This window comes from Centrocercus urophasianus, unplaced genomic scaffold (genome assembly GCF_019232065.1).
Source record: "Centrocercus urophasianus isolate 14NV4802_14NV808 unplaced genomic scaffold, USGS_Curo_1.0 seq_34, whole genome shotgun sequence".
NCBI classification, from domain to species: domain Eukaryota; kingdom Metazoa; phylum Chordata; class Aves; order Galliformes; family Phasianidae; genus Centrocercus; species Centrocercus urophasianus.
In genome coordinates this window covers 4,988,884-5,009,198 of record NW_024884911.1, presented here as the reverse complement: position 1 = coordinate 5,009,198, position 20,315 = coordinate 4,988,884, and the positions used below count along the sequence as shown (strand labels likewise).

Below are 20,315 nucleotides of genomic sequence, written 5' to 3'. Positions count from 1 at the left end.
GCCGCCGCCGCCGAAGGCCCCGCGTTGTGCGGCTGCCCCGGCGCTGCCTGAGCGCGGTTACCTCGGCGCCATGGAGGAGGACGGGCCGCTGCTCCTCAACCTTGGGCGGGTGGGTGCCTCCTCCTCCCTGAGGGGGGTCGCTTGGGAAAGGAACCGCGGGGCGCGTGGGGGCGGCAAAACGCGGGGCTGAGGGGGCTTCTCCGAGCGCTGTGATTTCCCGCGGGGACGCCGAGATGAGAGCGTCGCGAGTCGCTGCGGGTGGAAGGACGGGGGTTTGTTGGGTTGGGTGAGCGAGGATGGCGCTGCTGGTGGCGCGTCAGCCTCCACAGAGCGGGGAGGGGGGGAGGCCGAGGGGGCTGAGGGGGTGAATCCCTGTGGGGGGAGCGCCGAGGGTAACGAGGGGGCCGGGTGTGAGACCTGCGGAGCTGGGCGAGCGGCTGGGATTCGGTCGCTGTGAAAATCTTGGACAGCCGAGAGTCTGAGCTGAGAAGTTCTTTAATGCCAAACAACGCGAAGAAGGGAGTGGAGAAGACGAACAGGGCTTGAGAACGGTGCGGTTCACAGGAGGACAGGGAGAAGTGGGGAAGAGAGAGGAACGGGCGAAGCGAGGCAGTGTGGGGACGTTGCCTCGCTGGGGAGTTCTGCAGGTGTGTCAAATATTCATTGAGAAAGGGCTGAGGAATACGAAAGAGCTTTAGGGACAAAGGAAGCGAAATTAGTTTCCTTCCTCGCTGTTTCTGGAGGGAAAAATCTTTCTTCAGATTGGAAGGTAAGGAAAAGAATCTAATTGTAAAAGGAAGAGAGCTCAGAAATCTCGGAAGCTGGCAGGAGCACGGGTTGGAGTGAAGGATGGGGTTCTTCTTCCTAAGAGAAATAAAGAATTCCTATGAGCTTGTTTTGATGATGTGAGGACGTTTGCAGAGCTTTTGAGAGTGATTTTTTTGTAGCTAAACAGTTCCTAGTTTATTTATGACTATATATAAAAATCTACCTTTGTTTCTTTAATTAAGGTGCAGAGGATTTAAAAAAGAAGGGATCAATCTTTGGGCTGATAGTTCTGTTGTTCACTGTGAGTGAGATATGGTACCATTTACTCAGTCCTCATTCATTAATGCATTCTTGCTGTCTGGTCTGTTTGCTAACATCAAAGCAGCGTAATGCTCTGAAAAGAAAGCTCCAGTTGTCACCACATGGAAACCCACCTCTGAAACGTAAATCTAAGCCATCAGTAAACAACTTCAAGAAACGTGCTGCAGAGACTGGCACCAGGGAAAAGGGAAGCTCATCACGAAGATCTCTTCCTAAGAAGCAATTGACTGCCAACCAAAACGAAAGCCAGAAAAGCAAACTTTTCATTAAGACATCCAGCCTGTTTAAAAACAACCCTGATATCCCAGAAATTCACAGGTATCTTACAAATTTCAGTGCTTCAGTCTTCAGTTCTAGCCCTTGCTTTGGCAAAGCAATTGCTTGGCATTTGGTGTCTTTGCTTTCTACATGAAATGCTCATGTGTAATTGTTTACTGTTTGCTTTGCTTTGTTTTCCCTAACTCAGAAAAGCAGTGCAGCAGGTGCAAGAAAATGTTTTCACTACAGACTCTTTCAGCCAGTTGGACCTCCATCCACACCTGGTGAGTGCTGTGAGGGCTTTGTGCCTTAGAACATGCTATTTAAGGGAGGGTGACTTTTGAAAGATGAGAGATGTGCTTATATTCACGGCGACTTGGACAGACTCAACAGTGCTTTGATTGTGTTGCAGTCTCTTAGCTCAGTGTGCTGACCAGTATCCTGACATCCCTGCACACAGTGACTCAGGACCCTTTGCTGTTTCTATCTGTAATGTGGAAACCACTGAAAACTGTTTGAGAATTTCAGTATTTTGACAAATCTGGTATTTCATGTTGCACCAGCAGTGGTGTAATTCTGATGAACTAGAAGTATTTTGAGGATGTTGAAAATTTTCCATTTGGTTGTCCTGGGCTAGCAGAGAAGGTGTTTTCTGGTTTTCGCTTTGTCTTGTGCTACGGAAGTAACAAAAAAGACAGTTTGACAACAAAACCTGTTTACTGCTGTTCATTCTCTCTCTAGATAGCCACAATAACTACAGTTCTGAAGATATGTAGTATGACCAGGTAAGCAAATACCATGTCAAAACTTCACGTTTCACTGACTCTTAAAGCCAATCGTGTGTGATTGTTTCATTACATATAATTGGTTTGTGAAGGCAGCAGCAACTGTTAAGCTGACCCACTCCATGGGGTTTGTTTCTTTCACATTTTGGGACAGTAAATGACTTCTAAGTTACGTAGCAATTCATTGTCATGGGTAGAAGTGAAACCTAGGAATCCCAGCTCCTAATTTGGTACTCAAATCATAAAATCATCTGTTTTTGTGATTTATCATACCTAACTTGTATCTGTAGACTTTCCTCAAAAGCCACCTTTACTGGTGTAGCTGTACAGCAGAGATGAACGTGCAGAATTAAGAGTAAACAGTTTTGGAACAGCTATTGTATGTTATAACCTTAGGTTTCTATGCTCTCTTGCATTCTGTATTTCCTGACCTGCTTTGTTTGTTACGCAGTGTTCAGAAGCAAACAATTCCTGTGCTCCTGCAAGGCAAAGATGCTCTGGTGAGATCTCAGACTGGTTCAGGTCAGTGCTTAATTGCCAGTTTCCATTCCTAGGGCATTTTAAGTTGGATCTGAAAAAAAGAACCAAAGCATCATGTTTCTGGTACAGCTTATGAGAGTGACAGGCTCAGAACCCTGGGGTGGGAATGCTGTGGCACAGACAGATGCTGTGCAAACTTCTGTAATGACACAGTGCCCAGTGGTGGCACTGAATGGTGATGAGCAGCTGCCAGCTATTGCACATGGGCCAGTTCCAAGGCTTGTGCTGGGGATGCCAGTCCAGGATGCCAGTGGAGCTAAGCAGCACGCTCTCATCAAATAAACTTATGTGCTTACTCTACAGTTAACTGTCTTGATGTCACATTTTCTTGAGTGGAAGTATTTATTTAGATGGATTTATTCTGCTTTCTCTCCTTTTTAATTTAATCCCTGAGCGTATGATCTACCAGTCTTCCTTCCTGGAAACATTTGACTTAATTAAGACTTTTCCAAGTTCTGACCTCAGCTTAAGAATAGTGGGGTGAATTATACCTTTATTTTCTGGAGTACCACAATTTCCTTTTTTTATTTTTATTTTTTTTTCTTGAATACTCTTCCAATTTTCTTCCTTTTATGAAGGTAAAACTCTCGCCTATGGAATTCCACTTGTACAGTCTTTGCAAGGAATGAAATCCAAAATACAGGTAGGTGCAACAGAGTATGCTTAGTTTTGATACTAAGATTAATAAAAAATAAATTCTGTCATCTTGAAGTCATCAGTGCCTATTCTTGTTACAAAGATTAAGCAGTCTCACTTTTTTCATTCGTGATGTGACTTATGTGATTGTCCTGTACTGTTGAGGTACAGATGATGTAAGAAAAATGTGGATGTTCTCATATATAAAATGTTGCACATTTGCTTTCACATCCTGCAACAGCTAAATGGGCCGTATTGTAAAGCTGGAAGCAGGTGGATTGCAGGAGAGACAACAACATTCGAGGGAAGGCTGGATGTTGTGTTGAGGGACGTGGTTTAGTGGGAGCTATTGGGAATAGGTGAACGGTTGGACTGGGTGATCTTTTAGGTTTTTTCCAAACCTTGGTGATTCTATGATTCTATGAACTGTTTGGAATCTTGGAAAACTGAAAACAAAGGTTACTGCCATGTCCATTGAAATAATAGGCTTCTAATTTTCAACACCAAGTGAGATTTGTTATTTGCTTTGGATCACCTGGTTGGCCAGAGAATGCTGCTGCCTTCATTTGTGCATTGTGTTTTGTGGAAAGCCTTCAACCCGTAACAAAGTTGGGGTGATGCTTTTCCAGCCCTTGGAATAAATGGGTACAGTGGAATAAATTCCAGTATGTGGAATAAAATGTGGGGTCTGACTGTAGGTGGGTGTCAGAGCAGAGAAGAGGTGGCAGTGAGGTATTGATATTTGAAAAAGAGGTGGTTTTCTTAAAACTTTTTTAAAAGGGGAGGGGAATACCTCAAAGCATGGTGTGCAAGTTTGTACTAAAACCCATGAGAATTTGCTTTGTCAGCTATCAGTGCTAATAGTGGAAATGTCACATGTATGAGCACTGCATTCTTCTTAGCAGTCTTCTCTGTTTGCAGCGAAGTGATGGGCCTTATGCACTGGTGTTAGTCCCAACAAGAGAGGTGGGTGACCCTTTTCCTTTCAGTCTTGCTGAGTGCTTGAACGTAGGGCAGATGTGGATCCACAGGAGCCTAAAAAATCTTAAGAAACATTTGTCCTTTTGCTTGCACAGAAAGAAACACTGGATGTGTGTTGGCATTTTGCTTGCTGCCATACTGAAATAAGTCATAAGAAATGTCTAAGTTTTTCCATGCAGTGAGATATCAGTTAGCAAGACTGGAGGAACACTCTAATTCAGTGCATGGGAGGGAAAAGCTTGCTTAACTCATGCAGGGGTTACAAGTAAAGCTATTGAAATTAGCTTTGCAAGTGCATAGGTTTATACAAACACATCATTTTTAAAGCCTCTCTTTCAAATGTGTGAATGCTGAAGATGAGGCTATCAACAGTTGGTTTCTCCACTGAACTGTTTGATGTATATGATTTGCAAGTGCCAAGGCAATTTCAGAGTAAGGTATCAACCTTTTTTTTTGTGTGTGTGCGTGAAATAGTAATAACTTCAGTGTGGAGAAATGATTACAGGCATCCAGTTTGGGTCACAATATTTCATACAACCTGCAGTGCAATATTTCATCGCGGTTCCATGAGAAGATAAGGATCTGAAGCTATTTTGCTGTTTTTAAATTTTTACTGCAGTAAGCTCTCTGCCTTGCTAGGATGCTCCACGAATACTAAGCATGTAGGAAGCTGCTCAGGAGTTTGTTTGAAGAGCTTCCATTAAATGCACTGACGCAGATAACTTGTAATTGCAGTTGTGTCATTTTTACTTGCTGTTGAAGGCAATGGCCTTTCTGGAGAGCTTGACAAAGAGTGTGTAATGTGTGTAGTCAGAGCATATAAAAAAACTTCTCTCTCACAACTAAGCCCTTTTCACTTGTGTTCCATGAGTGAGTGAGAGTGGCACCACTGCCATTCTCAGTCGTCCTCATTGCCGTGGCACAAATGTCTGTTGGGCAGCACATGAAACCCAACAGTGAATTGTTTCTTAAACCAAATTTTTTGGTGACTTGCAAGCTTTGTGCGTACCATCTGTGTTGTGCTTACTGGGATATGAAGAGGTACTGAGATCCAGTGGTGTGATCAGTCCGTGGTCAGGGGAGGGAATAATGTGGCCCTTCCTGACTGCTGGAAGACAACTTGTTTTAACCTCTGGGCTCTGCGTTTCCTTTTTGTAGTGATTTTCTTCCGGAAGTTGCAGAGCTTTCCTTTTTGCTCCTCCAGTGGAGCAAAATCTTCTGTGCCTCCAACTTATTTTCTCCCTGGGGCGTTCACAGAGGCCAGCAGAAGTCTGTATAGTCCTCAGAGCTGCCTTCTGGTCCTGAACAAATAGGGAGGTTTTTGAACAGTTGTGGATATAATAGAAGAATTATTCAAGGTAGCAAAATAATAGACAACTTCTTAAAAAAAAAAATAAAATAGTAATAATCAAGGATGTGCTTAGGACTCTGAAAATCTATGAAACTGAATTATTTTACAGACTTTTTTTGAGCCTAAAAGGGACTTAACGTCCACTAGCAGGCTTTCTCAGAACTCACTTTCTCATGTTGATTTCCTTAGCTTGCACTCCAGACTTTTGATACAATACAGAAGCTACTCAAGGTAAGAATGCAATTCCCCGTTGTTTTCTTGTTTGTGTTGTGTGGTTTTCTTTATCCTTTGATCATCTTGGAAATGCTTACAATGACATGTACCATTTTACTGAAACTTAGAGACTGATGTGTTTCGGAAGGGGAGCAGGAGTTGTTTTGCCAGTTGAAAAGCTGGAGGAGTCAGAAGGCTTTTCGAAGTCGTTTAATGGTGATGTGCTCTTTTTACTGAGGCAGAGGTCTTACAGTGTGGTTAGAAGGTACCTAACTGGTTTATCTGATCCATATTCCCACTCCATCTTTTGGTTTTCCTTGAAATAATTATGGACTTTCCACATCTTTTTTTAATGCTGGAATTAGTATTTCTTTGTATCACGGTGAGGTTTAAAGTACTTCAGTCTTTCATAGCAGTTACAAATTATGATGAGCAGTCTCTTGGTGTGGAATTTGCACCTTTTAATAGTGGCCAGTAGCATTCTTTCATGATCTCAAGCGATTGAAGACGATCTGCAGAGATGAAGTCTGATTGCTGCCCTTTTCCCCTCTAATTTTTTGCTTGATTACATGCATGTCATCACTATCAATTGCCATTGTGACCCAAACCAAAAGATTGAGATCATGGTCTGACTGGACAACTGGAGAGTGTAATTTCTTGGGTGATCACTGAGGGAGAAAACAGACAGTTGATCTCTTTTTGGCACTCTAACTTTGCCAGCTGCAGAGATGACATTGTATGGATCTTGCTTAGACATCTTTCTTATTTTAAACCTTATAAAGAAGTGCTTTTTGTTAAAAACTATTTTGTTGGAGTATTTTTGGCAAGCAGTGACCCATGCAAACTGAAACTTATTTCCCAGTCACGCATTTGTGCAATCCTTACAAGCTGTGCTGTGTCTGTCCTGCATTTCTTCTCAAGCGAGGCAATGGCAGTCCTGGGCTTTGATTATCTCCCCTGTAAATATTGGGCAGTGTTGGATGTGATGAAGAGCTGGGCCTCATTGAAGTGAAAGGCAAAAACTCCTGCTAGTATCAATGAGACTGACATTTTATGTGCAGGCATGGTGACTGTGTGCCTGTAGGGCTGTGTACATACCAATAAACTTCATAGGTCTTGTGTCTTTCTTAAGACTTTCTTGGCCACAGGAGGATATTGCTTAAAGGCAAGATGAAGAAATAGCAGCATAGTTTGTCTTTGAACATTTAGGCTTCATGGGGAGAAGGAAAAGAAATATTATTATGTGAGTGGAAGTAGTGCAAAGATGATTTCATTTCTATCTTCCTAGGCAATGTGGGGAGTAAGTTACATGCCTAGAACTAGAGGTGCCATTGATATTTAGCTGTGGGTGAGATAGAGCATGTAGATTGGGTCTGTTAGATCAAATCAGGAACGCTCTGCTGCCAGCCCTGTCTTTTCTTTTTGCCAAGAAGAATAATTTTTTGGTTAGACTCTGTTTCTTAATAAAGAAGAACCTATGTTGTTCTTGGTTTTCCTTTCTGTAGCCATTTACCTGGATTGTGCCTGGAGTGCTTATGGGGGGAGAAAAGAGAAAATCAGAAAAAGCCAGGTAGGAAGCCAACTTCTTAAACTGCATTTTGGATTCTTCTGCTCTACAGCCATTCTATCTGTTGCTCTTCTTCGGAGTGCTTTTCTTACTGAGCAAGGGAGTTGTGAGTTTGGATCTAGCTGTGATCCCCTTGGATCTTACGTAGGTAGGTTGGCTGGGTCAGCAGGAAGCATTCACTTTCCTCAGTTGGATTTATTTCTAAAGTGTTGATGAGCCTTCGGAGAAGATGATCTCTCTTGTCAGTATTTTTTCTCTTCTGACAAACACTTATATTTGCTTACCACCAAGTGCTGCCTGTAGTATTTGTTACGGGGGAAATTGGTTTCTGGAGAAGAGATTTCCTGGTGTTAAAAACCTTTCTTTTCCCTTTGCAAAAATTGAACTGTAAGCCAGTAATCCAGAATGGAGTTTTCATTTGTCTATGTATAAGCATACACAAAAAGAAGTTTACTCTTGACAGTAAAAAAAACTCAATTTGAAAGAAAACCTGGCTTGCATGCTGTAATATTACTGATATTTCTTTCCACCTTGTCTGTATCACTGAGTGTGCTGCTATGAATATCAGTGATGATTAAAGGTGAAAGTTGGCAAGGAATTCCAGCTTTCATCAGTAAGAAAGTACTGTTCTGTTCATCTTACTGCGGCAGTGATTTTTCCTCTGTAGGTTCAGTTCCTCATTCCAGGTTCCTATTCCAGAGTTTCTGGTGATCAGTGTGTTGGGTTTTTTCTTTTTCTTAATCAGATTACGGAAGGGGATAAATATCCTTATTTCGACTCCTGGTCGCCTGGTTGATCACATCAAGTCCACAGAATGTATTCATTTCCGTCGCACTCAGTGGCTGATCATTGATGAGGCAGACAGGTAAACTTGCAGGTGTTTGGAAACAGAAAAGAATGAAAATACCCCCTGCAACCACATGGATAATGCATTTAAAAAAATAACGAAGCCGTTCGTGCTCAGGGCCTCAGTCAAGCAGCAAATGCCTGAGATTAGAAGAAATGTCCCAGTTGGACAGATTATTCCACAGTCATTCAACTACAGAGGTTCTCTCAGTGTCTTCTGACATCTTCTTTTGGCAAAACCCAAAGACGAGACATAAAGCTAGAAGGGCAAAAGATCTGATCAGCTCTAACACTTCTGCTATTTTTAATGGGATTATGTAGGCTTCAGACTTTTTTTTTTCTCATTCCTTCCTTACGGTGTCTTTTGTCATTTCTGTTCCTTTTGTAGGATCCTGGACCTGGGCTTTGAGAAGGACGTAACTGTGATACTGAATGCTTTAAATGCTGAGAGGGAGACGCGTCAGAACGTCCTGCTCTCAGCCACACTCACTGAAGGTAGGTTACAGACAGGTGGTCAGCAATTGTAGCTGAGAAATTCACAGGGAACTGCAAAATAAGAGACTTAAATTACATTGTTGAAACTTACTAAATTATAGCCCAATAAGAAGCCCTTTGCTGAAGTGGAATAATGCCTATTGATTATGTGGGGTTTATGACACTTTTCTGTTACTGGAGGTTCTGTCAGTGTGTTTATGTATATGTCACACACGTTCCAGAGCCATGAACCTGGGAAGCGCTGTTTTTAAATGCTATTTCTTTCCTTACATGTGAGTTAAGGCAAAAAAAGGACAGGGCAGGGCTGTTGCTGTGTTGTTTGTTCTTATCTTACAGTCAGCTGGGTGGAATTGAGCCGTGCCTAGTGACTCTTATGCTCTTGGTAAATGCAAAGTAACACAGTTGGCTGGAGTAGGGTCCTGTGAGACTTTTGTGGAATCCACAGCAAGTATGCTTGGCTGAGACCTGAAAGGTCTTTAGTCTGTGCAAGCGTTCTCTCAGTGTTTGAGGCATTAATTCCTTGCCCTTCACTGTTTTTCCCTGGAATTGCATTGTTGTATGATCACCTTCCAGATTGAGCCTCATGTATTTTTTCATTTCCTGTGCTCCAGGAGTAACACGGCTGGCTGATATCAGTTTGAATGATCCCATCAGAATTTCCATAGCAGATGAAGTCCGAAAGAGTCTTAAACCAGCATTACAAAGAGAGAAAGAAGCCAACAGTTCCTCAAACTGCATGGAGCAGGAAAACTTTGCTGTTCCGGAGAAGCTTAAGCAGTATTTCATGATGGTCCCCAGCAAATTGAGGCTTGTCACGTTAGCAGCTTTTATCCTGGAGAAATGCATGGTGAGACTCTTGCATTTATGTTAAGTAGCCTTTTGCTCATTTCAACTCTCACGTCTCTTGGTCTGTCAAGGTTAGAGTGGGTTACATATAAAGCTTTGAACTTAAGGCTTTCATGCTGACTGAGGTAATTTCTTCAGTGGCTTGGCCTTTGGCTTCAAACTCCTCAATGTATCCATTCCTGGGTAATTGTATCTACAGAAGTGGAAGTCAGGTAGGTAAATGAGCTCTTGGAGTTGGGAGAGGCCTGCAGGAAATGGTTAAATGCAATTTTCTTATTTTCTTACAGTATGCAAAGCAACAGAAGATGATCATCTTTTTCTCCAGTTGTGAACAAGTAGAATTCCACTATGAGCTCCTTGTTAATGTCCTTTCAGGAGAGCTAGAGTCTGAACAGCCTAAACGTTCACCTGTCTCTGTGCAATTACAGTTTCTACGACTGCATGGCAACATGGAACAGGAAGTAAGTATTATCAGAATGGCTGGATACACAGTTTTGTTCCTTATTCACTGTGATTTATTTTGTGGTTATTTTTGGGAGGAGGGCAGAAGAGAGGATAGAGAATCATTTCACCTCTAGGGGCCTCACTCTTCCATCTGCTAATGAGAATAAAGATATTGTCCTACTTCTAAAAAGTACTTTGGTAGCTATATCCAAAAAGCACAGCTGAAGAGGAAGGAGGTACTATTTCAGCAGGCTGAGGCAGCCGTTCAGTATTCCCAGTGGGCATGCTTAAAGCATTTATGTATCCATGCTGCTTTTTCATGCAGTCAAAAAAGACTTTTGATGCCAGAGGCAAACTTCATCCAAGCCCCAAAATGTTACTACATGATAAGTTGACCCCCATTAGATGTGGATGGAGCAGTTTGGCACTGATTTTAAAGAACAGTGTCTTGACAGGCTGCTCTTTTCACTGGGCTGGAATAATAGCAAGATAATGATGATTACCCCAAAATAAATGGGTTTTAGCAGGGTGTGCCTGGATGATGAATTTGGAGTTTGCTGCAGGGAGCTGAGAGGCCAGGAGAAGAGCACCAAATAAGCTGTCACTGCAGTGTTTTTCTCAATAACTAAGAGAGCTCCCTTGAAACTGCAGCCCCTGATCTTGCCCTTAGCCTGTGATAGAGAGAGCTGCTGCTCCGCTCTGAGCTGCACAGCAGAGATGGTAAATGAATAGAGCTTTTCTGGTGAAGCAAGAGGTGAAGAGCCATTGTTTTTCTCACTCATTCCCATCCTGTGGAGACCAGAAACATGTGCTTTGCTGTCCCTGCGTTCTGGCCTTTCCTCAACCTGCCTGTCTGAGCGAGTGAGCAGGCCTGGTCTGGCCCAACTCTACCCTGACCAGCTGTTAAGGCAACAGAACACCACTAAGTAGCTGGCACCAGGGGAAGGGTTTTGCCTTTTTAGTACCCAGTGTGTAATTAGTGCTTGATGTCTTCAAATTAAGAGCATTAATGGAGCTAAATTGTGGATCCCATATGGTACTGCTGAGCACGGCTGCTGTCATTGTCAACAAGATACAGCGTGCTCTCTTCTTTAATTTTTGTCAGCAGAGGGTTCAGCGTGTCAGCAAGGCCCAAGTTTCCCTTCTTTCCTAGAGCAATGAGTCTAGCTGGGAGTCAGGTGTGTAAAGCTCTTTCTATAGCATCAATGTAGCAGGTTGTTCACTTAGCCTCTAACTCGGGGAGGAAAGCTTGGAACATGGAGAGTGAGGATATTTTGGAAGAAAGAGGAAAGTGGCTCAGGAAGGAGGTGGGAATGGTATATTGGAAGCCAGGGACAGGACAAGAGTAAATGAAGTAAGATGAAAGAAGTGTGAGTGTAATGTTGTTTCTTACAGCTGGGGTGGGCAGGAGCAGCTGAATGGGTGTTACTCACAAATGTGAAGACCAAATGCTGTTGAGGCCTTCAGTTACTGGTCGTCAGAGGTTGACTAATGTGACAGCAAATACATCTGTGATGTCATGTGGGACTGCTGGCAGGGCAGTGTGGTGTCTGGGGCTGTGGGCAGCCTTACTTTGGAGACTGACCTCAGTTTAGAAGTGGAGTAGCAGGAATCGTGTTGGTACAGACTAGAGGTGGGGACACAGCTGTGAAGCTGAGACGGGTCCCATCCCAGTGTCATCAGTCCTGGTTTTCAGGAGCCTGTGGAGTGGCCCTTAGAAGTGCAAGGGCCCTCCTCATTGCTGGGGCCACGGGAGGGCGCCCAGGGAGCTCTACGGATGCTGCCTCAAAGCCTGGGAGCCCACTTCCTCCTTTCTCCTGCACAGGAGATTCTGTCCAAGGTCTCCTTTCTCTCGTCCTGTTGCTTTGGAAACTTATCCTATGGTTCTCGTGTGCAGCTGAGCATCTTTGGGACTTAATAATCTGATTTGCTCCATTGTGCCTTCCGGGCCACGCATCTGTACCATTACTTTGTTATTTGAGTCCGACTGCTCTTGAAGCTGTACATGATAGAGTTGCAGGAGGTGTAGTTGTTGTTACTCTAGCTAACTTGCTTTGAAGTTGATTGTAATGTGCATCTGTGTTCTTCATTTTTCTGTTCTAATCTTCTAGGAAAGAACAGAGGTCTTCCAGGAGTTCCTAAAATCCAATACTGGCATCTTACTTTGCACTGTAAGTATCTTAGTCTCCTTGCAGCACCATGCTAATGGGCCTGCCTGGTAATCTAATGGTAGGACAGAGGACTTGGCACTGAACTGTAATTCCAGCTCGCTGTCTGACCTTGAGGAAGGTCATCTCCTTTCTCTGCATCTCACATGTTAAATAAGGGCTGGTGCCCTCTTTGCAAACTATTGTGTGATCTTTTGCAGTAAGGCACCATATGCAGAAAAAAGCTTGTATCTTATACAAGAGCCTTTAAGTATGTTGCATGGCCGTATGTCTGCAAAAATCTGTTCAATTGAAGCTGGAACCTTGCCCTGTGTGTGCAGTCAATAGAGAGCAATCCTAATTTGTAGCATGCCCCGTAACTGCCAGGTAAATTGGATGTGGTGTGATATTTTCCATCTTAATGGCTATCCCAAGGTTAAAAACAAGCGGGGGTGGAAGGGAAGCCCTACCAGAGAACGATGTCATTAGAAATGCACATGCTCTGCTGCTCTCCATAGTTTGCCCTTCAAGCTTCCTTCACGGGTGCTGAGGGAGAAATTCTTGTCCTCTACTGAAGTTTGCTGGCACCCTTGTGTTATGGTGGCACCTTCTACTTCTCGTTTCTGACCTGTCGGTGCCACAGCTAGCCTGCTGCAGTGGTGCAGAAGGCTGCACGATTTGCTCTCTAATAGTGGCAGCTGTTGACCTGAAAATGTGTGAATCTTGGCGATTTCTACCCACTGCAAACTTGTAAATTACAGCGATCGGGAGTAATTAGAGCTGAGAAACCCTCTCTAGCTCTGAAGTGACTCCTGTTCTTGCAGCACATTGTTCTTAAAGGAAACTAGTTAGGATTTATTTTTTTCAGAGAATGGGGGCTGATTTTTGTCTTATTTTTAAGTGCACAGTTATGAAGTGGGACTGCCACGTCTATAGGAGCATTTGATTTAGCACTGCCAAATTATGTACTTGTGAAGATGCATATATTACCTGCTCCTTGTCTGTGTGAAGTCTTTACAACAAATTGATCAAGGTCAAAATGCATCTTTGCAATTCATAAGTGTAACTATTACTTGATTTTCCTGTATCTGGAGATAATACTTAAGTGTCTCAGGTGAGGAACATACCAAGCTTAATCATTCACTGGTGCAGATAAAGTATTTTGAAGATAAGTAGCATATGGTAAATGCTGTATACTAAATAGGTAAACTGTGCTATCCTTCATGCACTCTCTAGCTGTAACTGAGAAATTTCAAGGACTTACTTTGTTACTGAAATTTCTGTTTAAGGAGTTCACAAAGATGCTGAATGTTTGGTTTTAGACAATGATAAAATAGAACCATTGCAAACACTCTTCTGTCTTTCATTGGGATAACAGTTCCTGGGTAAGACAATCTGGAGGGGAAGTGCAGCCTGTATCAGGAAAAATATGGCAGGAAACATACAGCTGATGGCAGGGTAGGAGGAAAAAAAAAAAGTTAAAGAAATCCCAGTGGATGGGATTCCCTTCTTGAGACACTGGTGGCTTGATTTCTTGCTATGCCACAGGCTCCATACAAGTGGACGAGGAATTGTGATGACAGGGCAGGTAGCCACATGTCAACTGAGTGCTGATAGTTGTGCATTTGCTCCTGACCTGTCATAAATGGGAGTTAATGTGTATTAGCTTTGGTTGCAGTGAAGAGAGTAGTGTAAGGTGATGCATTTATCATAACCCTTCTTCATTTTCGGTCTAAGCTACTTTGCATTTACTGCAAGGTAGGGATGCAAATCCTGACAGCTACAGTTACTATGGCTCAGCTGGCACATGGTTACCATGTTAAGTACAGTAAGTTGTATGTCTAGTCCAAAATAATCTCTGTGCTTCAGTTCCCCATCTGTAAAATGGGGATAGTAGCACTCTTCTGTCTTACAGAGATGTTGGGAGGACAAATGCATTGAAACCAGGAGGTGGCCTGTTACCACAGTAATGGGGACCATATGGACGCCTTAATATAGAGATAGGCTTTGCACTAGTCCCACATTACAGGTGCCTCCCCAACGCAGATGTCCAAAGGGCAGCCAGGCACTATGATCACCTCCTGCCTCCGAGGGCATTGCTTTTTTTGTTTGTTTGTTTTTTAAATGCTTTTATTCATATCAGCAAAAATCTGCAGTGAGGTGGTTCTGCTCTCTTCACTGCACAACCACGTTTTGTGCCTGCGAAATTTTGAAACTTGGCTCACGAAAGAGCTGCACAAATAATGTTACTGTCCTTCCCTTGTCCCTTATGCCATGTTCTCCACCCATCTTTCCGCTCCAGTAAGCAACGGGACCTGCTGTTCCTTTTATTAATTTGCTCTATGTCATATGTATATTAGTACAGACCATGAAATATTTTGTGCAGACAGGAAAATAAAGAAGGGCTGTGCATCTCAGAGGGTCTCATCCAGATTTATTTCTCTCTCCTTCACTGAAGTTCTTTGCGGCTTCCTTTGGGATGTGCCTTTTAAACAAGTTCATCTCTTCCAGGGAGAGAGGAAAGATCATTTGGAGATTGTTTGCTGTTTACTCAGTCACGCTAACTCATCTTGCCAGTTTTCTGGCGGCCCCAGCCAAGAGCTTTCGCCTCTGACAGCTTCTGTGCTCTCTCCTTCCTCCTCTGATTACGCAGCCCAATCTGTCACCCTGCCGACGGGGGTCTCTACCCTGCTGATGGCTTTCCACACTCGGCAGTAATGACTTTTGGCAGGCCGGGAAGGCGCGAGAGCTTCTTCCCCAGCTTGGAGAGCCGTTAGGCCCTCTCTGCCTGTTAGCTAAAGCACTTTGTGAGGTTCTTTGGTAAATAAATGAGTCATTTTAATCCAACTGACAGCCTGGCACCTGAGCAAGCTGCCTTCCATCTGTACTTCTAGGCCTCATGTAGGCAGCCAATTGTCAAGCTCAGGGCCTTCAAGACCTCACCATTGAGTGTCTTTCAAAAGCAACTTTAGCAATTTCCTTTGCCCTAATTAGATTGTGAGCAGCGAAGGCCACTGCAAAAGTTTTGTGGCTGCGCTGTTTCTGATATTCTGCAGCAGTACCCTTTGCTCTCTGTATGGGGTTTCTGCCCTTTGTTCCCTTGCATCCAACCCCTCTCTCTCTCCCTCACACCTCTGTCGTGCCATGAGAACGGGCTGCTGATGTGCATTGTTAGTAGCAGGAATTTCGGCATTTCTGCAAGTCTGCAGGTAGGCTGGACTTTTAAATTGTGCCATTCTTTGACTTGCAGTTGGGATTGGGGCAGGAACGTGGTGAAGGCTTCAGGTTATTATTTGGTTGGCATCAGGGTTTTCTTTAAAATTATGCTGGAGTGGTTTCTTTCTCCTTGCTCCTGTGAGATGGGCATTCAGTTCTCCCTCTCACTGCTCATTGAGAGGAAACAGCGGCGATGTCATCAATCAGGTGTCATATTCTTCATTTCCCTGTTATTAAGGAATGGTGGTGTGAGAAATATATGGGAGGGATAATGCTGTCTGGGACAATGGGGAAGAAGTGAAAGTAGCGAATTGGAAATCTGTCAGGTTTCTTGAAAGAGCATTGGCAGCAGGTTAGTGCTTCTGTGTAGGAAATAAATGTAGTGCTAGTAGAACAGGATAATTGTTGTTTGAGCTGTATTCTCTTTCCTGATACAATGACCCAAAAGTGTTTTTGTAAAGATGTGAGAAGCGAGAAGCTCATGCCTTCCTCAGCAGAGGAAGGCAAATCATCTCAAACTTTCAATCCTAATTCTACCCTGCTGCTGCCTACCAGGGTCTTTGTGAAAAAGGAGCTACAGGAGACGCAGGTGGACTGATACTGAGAAATCTTTGAGAGTTTGCAAAACACTCCAATTACCAGTGAATCCCAAGACACTTCTGAAAGAAAGCCAAGTTAAACCCCAAGGGAATAGCTGCTGATACATGTCAGTAACAGCTGAATGGAGTTGGTGGCATTGTGAAAGCAATAGCGAATGCAGGGCTGACGATGGCAGAGAGCCTCCTCCTGAAACGTCCCTGGCTCTTCGTCATGATTGTGGTTAACCTTTCAACTGTTCTTCTTCCTTTGGCAAAACGTACTTGGAAACAATGGTGTCTGCAGTAGTGGTTTCCCAGCCAGATGTGTTGAGAAAAGGTATCGTAGAAGAGGAGGGGAGTGGTCCTGATGGTTGAGAGGGCAGGTCCCTTTCTGTGCTGTTGTCCCTGTGTAGGAGCTGTGTGCTTGTGACCACAGGGATAGCTTGGTTATCTGCATGTTTCGGGTAAGCTGCCCTTGTCCCAAGGTCAGAGCCCTCTGCTCAGCTACAGCCTTCCCTATACTGCTAGGTGTGAGAAAGAGCACAGAGCAGGAGAAGACCAAAGACTTGTCAGCATGGAAGTACGTAGCAGAACCAGCAAAATCAGACATCAGCACTCCTATCTGATTGTGCTGTAGAGTTCATAATCTTGTTATCCCAGTAACTGCTGTTCCCTGACTTCTCTTAATTTATTTTCTCCAGCCTCCTTTAAATGGCTTTTTGTACATCTGTTCATCTGACTCTGGGAACAAGTCATTTCTTAATGAGCGTGTTGGAGTGGAAGTACATATTATTTCAGAGTGGGGGCTGTGGAAACTGTCTCCTCCTTTACTGCACTTGGAGCCACAGAGCAGCCTGGCTAGAGCTCATGGAAAGGTCTTTGCTGCCAAAACATCAGCTTCCTCGTCTTTTAACGTGTGTGGGAGTCACATGAAAACACTTCAGTGGGTGGCTGACACATTTTTAGTACATTAAGCTCCTGCTTACATTCTTAATATATTCTATTTTGCGACTAGCTAAAAGATACACATGTTCCAAAACATTACCTAACAGAGTTAAATCTGCACACCTGCTCTGTTACTGTGCGTGGTGAATGTAAAATCCAAGGAGTATGTGAGGACGTTGTTAATGAACAGAGCATCAAGAAGGGAGATTGAAGCACGCTTGTGCTATCTCTCCATTTTGAACAGTGTTTAAACTGTTTCTTCTCTGACAGGATATATTTTTGAGCTGCACTTGTCTGCAGATAGCTAAAGGGTCTCACTCAAGCCCTTCTCCAAGTTGATGGGTTTTCTCACCGGCTGGCACATCAAACCATGTGAATGTCAGTCACTTCAGACTGTTTTCTTCAGGGCTGAGTTTTGTTTCTCCAAATTAAAACCAGACTGGTGAAAATCTAAAGCATGGCTGGAGTCTCCTCCCCTTGGGCTGTCCTTCAGCTTCCTGCAGATTCTACCAAATTCTTTGCTGCCCCTTTTTTTTTCTTTTTTTTCTTTTTTAATCACAGCACCAGGTGACCTGCAAGTCTTCTGCTCCTCAGCTTCATATCATCACTTAGAACACTCTTAGTTCTTGGTGGAGATCAGTGCACTTTTGGATGTTGTACTCCAGGCCTAGGATCGTTAGGATCACTAATCACTTGTTTTGTGGCCGTTTTCCTTTTCATCATTAGCAACCTGGTTTTAGTTCTTAGAGTTGCAGAAGTTAGCTCAGTGGCAGTATTGCCTTCCAGGGTTTTAATTCTGCCTCTCTTGTTGTTTGGGTGGTATATGCCTCAAGTGAGCCTGTTTCATCAATGAAACAGACAGAAGAACCAAAGGTGTCGGTACCATTAAGGCAGTTGACCCTCTGATGTAGTGCAAAGGGACTGTAATTCAACACCACTCTCCTGAAAGAGTTTTTATATTCTCCAAGCTTTGGCCCATGGTAGTGGAATGCTTTTCATTGTGTTAACCTGATAACAGTCTCCCTTATATTTAAAGCTCTTCACTAGTTGTGACCTCCAGCCCATCTCACCCAAAAACAGGCACGTAAAATTCCTATTTGTGCAGCCAGTTGTTCCCCAGCATAATCACTGTCCCGGCAGAGTTCTTAAATTACTGAGGTCTGTGAAGCATTTTCACTTGATAATTTCCTTGTTCATTTTGAAGGACGTCGCAGCACGTGGACTAGATCTGCCTCAAGTCATGTGGATTGTGCAGGTAGGTTTGCTGTGTGTGTATGTGTGTGTGTGCATTAAGTGCAGTCCTGCTTAAATGAACTCCCTTTCCAGTCCAGACCCTCATTCTGCAGTTGACTTGTCTTTGTGCTGATGCCTCAGGTGTGGGAGACCCATGTATTCCTGACTGCATCTGTGCAGTGATCTGAGTGCTTCAGGTTGGGCTTTACTGGATTGGGTTTACTGGGTTAGCTGTAAGCATTCAGCTTTCAGTAGAACTGTATAGTTCAGATTTCTCCTTCAAAAACAAACAAAAACCCACACCAGCGCTGCATTGCTGTTTACAGAAATATTGTCTTTAAAAAAAAGCCTTGAAACTAAGAGAGATGGATTGAACCTTAAAAATAGCAGCCTGTCACTTCAAAGAGGAATCTGGGGGCATGAAGCATTTCATTTTTTGTAAAAGATCGATAATTAAAAGAAAGTTAGTTGAACTGGGGAAAACTGATTTAGAGATTCTCATGTATCAAGTGACACGTGGGTATAAAGAACAGGGCACAAAGCATTGGTGAAACAACCTTTTAATTTCTACGTCATCAGGTAACAAATTTGATTTGAATTTAGTGTTTTTAAAAATGAAAAGATTTTGTAGCAGCTAGCTCGTCAGAGAAGGCTGGGGAAGTAAAGTCTTTAATTCCCAGATCTGTATATTAATATAATTTACCAAAGATATAGTTGCCAGTGTTAGAACGCAGTGCAAATTACCTCGAGCCCTGGGAGACTTCTGTGTGTCCAGAAGGCGAAATCTCAGCTGTCCTGAGAGCTGTGTCCAAGAGCAAGGACCTGCAGGGAGCAATTAGATTGCTCACAGCATCTTACTCACACCTCTAGCCAGTAGAAACTTTGCCAGAGGGCACAGGTATAAACACTAGAGTGGGCTTTGGTTGTTGGTTTTTTTCCAGTTAAACTGCTGAGGGCTCATTTCTGAGCAGTATCTCTGTGCATGTTCATTTTTCTAGGAAAGGAGGGGGAGAAAGAATGGGGGAAGGCTAAAGGGAGGGAAATATGTCACCCTTTATCAGATCTTGCAAATAGCTGGGCATTTTCTCAGTCAAGTAAATGAGAGGCACTGCTCTACTGGGGTTGGGTGGGGGCCTTTAAGCAACATCTCAGTTTGGACTCACAGTCATAGACGGAAAGACGACTGCTATCTGTATCACATGCTGCCCAAAGGACTTAATATCACATCTCTCTTAGGCTTCTTCTATCCAAAAACTACCTATGATTTGCTTTAATCACAACAAAAACATAGCCAAATTTAGATTGGCCATATTTAATTGCATGGCTTTTCTCCTAAATGCGGCACAGGTGGCATCCCACTCTGTATGGGTACTGATGGGCTTTGCTTGGTTGGAGGATTTAGTGAGAATTTATTTTTTGAGAGGGAGAAGCAAACAGATTCCTGATGTGCCTGCATAGAAATAAAATGTAAAAGGCAAAGAGAGACACTGAGATGGGGAAAAGTGTCCTATTATCTGAAAGTTGGCCAATGTGTCACATTCACATGTCAAAAAACTGCTGCGGCTGAGGGGGTTGAGTGATGGTTACAGCGCTGAGTCCAATGGGCTCTTGATAAACAGGCTGATTCCGAGGGAGGTACAGCAGGTGGGTTTTGCTGAGATCCCCTTTGTTTCAGACGAGCAGACCGAGCGTCTCGTTTATAATTAACATGCTGTGTTCTGTTAATTCCTCCCTTCCCTTCTCATGTTCCCTTTTTGAAGTATAACGCTCCAGCTTCACCTGCGGAATACATCCACCGGATCGGGAGGACGGCTCGGATTGGCTGTCACGGGAACAGCCTGCTTGTCCTGGCGCCTTCGGAGGCAGAATATGTCAGCTTGCTGGCTTCTCACAAGATTAAGTGAGTCAGAAACGCGAACAAAAGTTTCAGCTCATCCTTGCTAATTAACCTTCCGTGGCGCTTTCAGCGGGACTGTAGCTTCGTGCAGGTTTTAATAAGAATTTATTAATTCTTGTGATCCAGAACCAGCCCCAGACTAGTAAAAGGAGAGGGGGATGCGTGTGGAAAATCATCCGGCTGGCAGATTGTATGAGGGCGTGTGTGTGTGTGTGTGTGTGTGTGTGTGTGTGTGTGTGTGTGTGTGT

The 20,315-nt window shown here is 43.6% G+C and overlaps 1 protein-coding gene across 2 annotated transcripts in view; it reads left to right on the top strand.

Annotated features, from left to right (window-relative positions):
- Positions 1 to 23: 23 nt before the first annotated feature.
- Positions 24 to 20,315, top strand: part of DDX31 (DEAD-box helicase 31) — a 42,626-nt gene continuing 22,334 nt past the window's right edge. The window contains exons 1-16 of one of the 2 annotated variants that reach the window (XM_042830913.1): positions 24 to 109; positions 1,154 to 1,407; positions 1,556 to 1,631; positions 2,089 to 2,132; positions 2,584 to 2,654; positions 3,251 to 3,315; positions 4,230 to 4,274; positions 5,830 to 5,871; positions 7,359 to 7,423; positions 8,166 to 8,285; positions 8,655 to 8,761; positions 9,373 to 9,608; positions 9,895 to 10,068; positions 12,163 to 12,222; positions 18,142 to 18,192; positions 19,931 to 20,070. In XM_042830913.1, the coding sequence (XP_042686847.1) occupies positions 71 to 109; positions 1,154 to 1,407; positions 1,556 to 1,631; positions 2,089 to 2,132; positions 2,584 to 2,654; positions 3,251 to 3,315; positions 4,230 to 4,274; positions 5,830 to 5,871; positions 7,359 to 7,423; positions 8,166 to 8,285; positions 8,655 to 8,761; positions 9,373 to 9,608; positions 9,895 to 10,068; positions 12,163 to 12,222; positions 18,142 to 18,192; positions 19,931 to 20,070 (1,589 nt within the window). In that variant the 5' untranslated portion in view covers positions 24 to 70. Of the gene's footprint in view, positions 110 to 1,150; positions 1,408 to 1,555; positions 1,632 to 2,088; positions 2,133 to 2,583; positions 2,655 to 3,250; positions 3,316 to 4,229; positions 4,275 to 5,829; positions 5,872 to 7,358; positions 7,424 to 8,165; positions 8,286 to 8,654; positions 8,762 to 9,372; positions 9,609 to 9,894; positions 10,069 to 12,162; positions 12,223 to 18,141; positions 18,193 to 19,930; positions 20,071 to 20,315 lie in introns of both variants that reach the window. The other variant, XM_042830914.1, reaches the window with a different exon arrangement.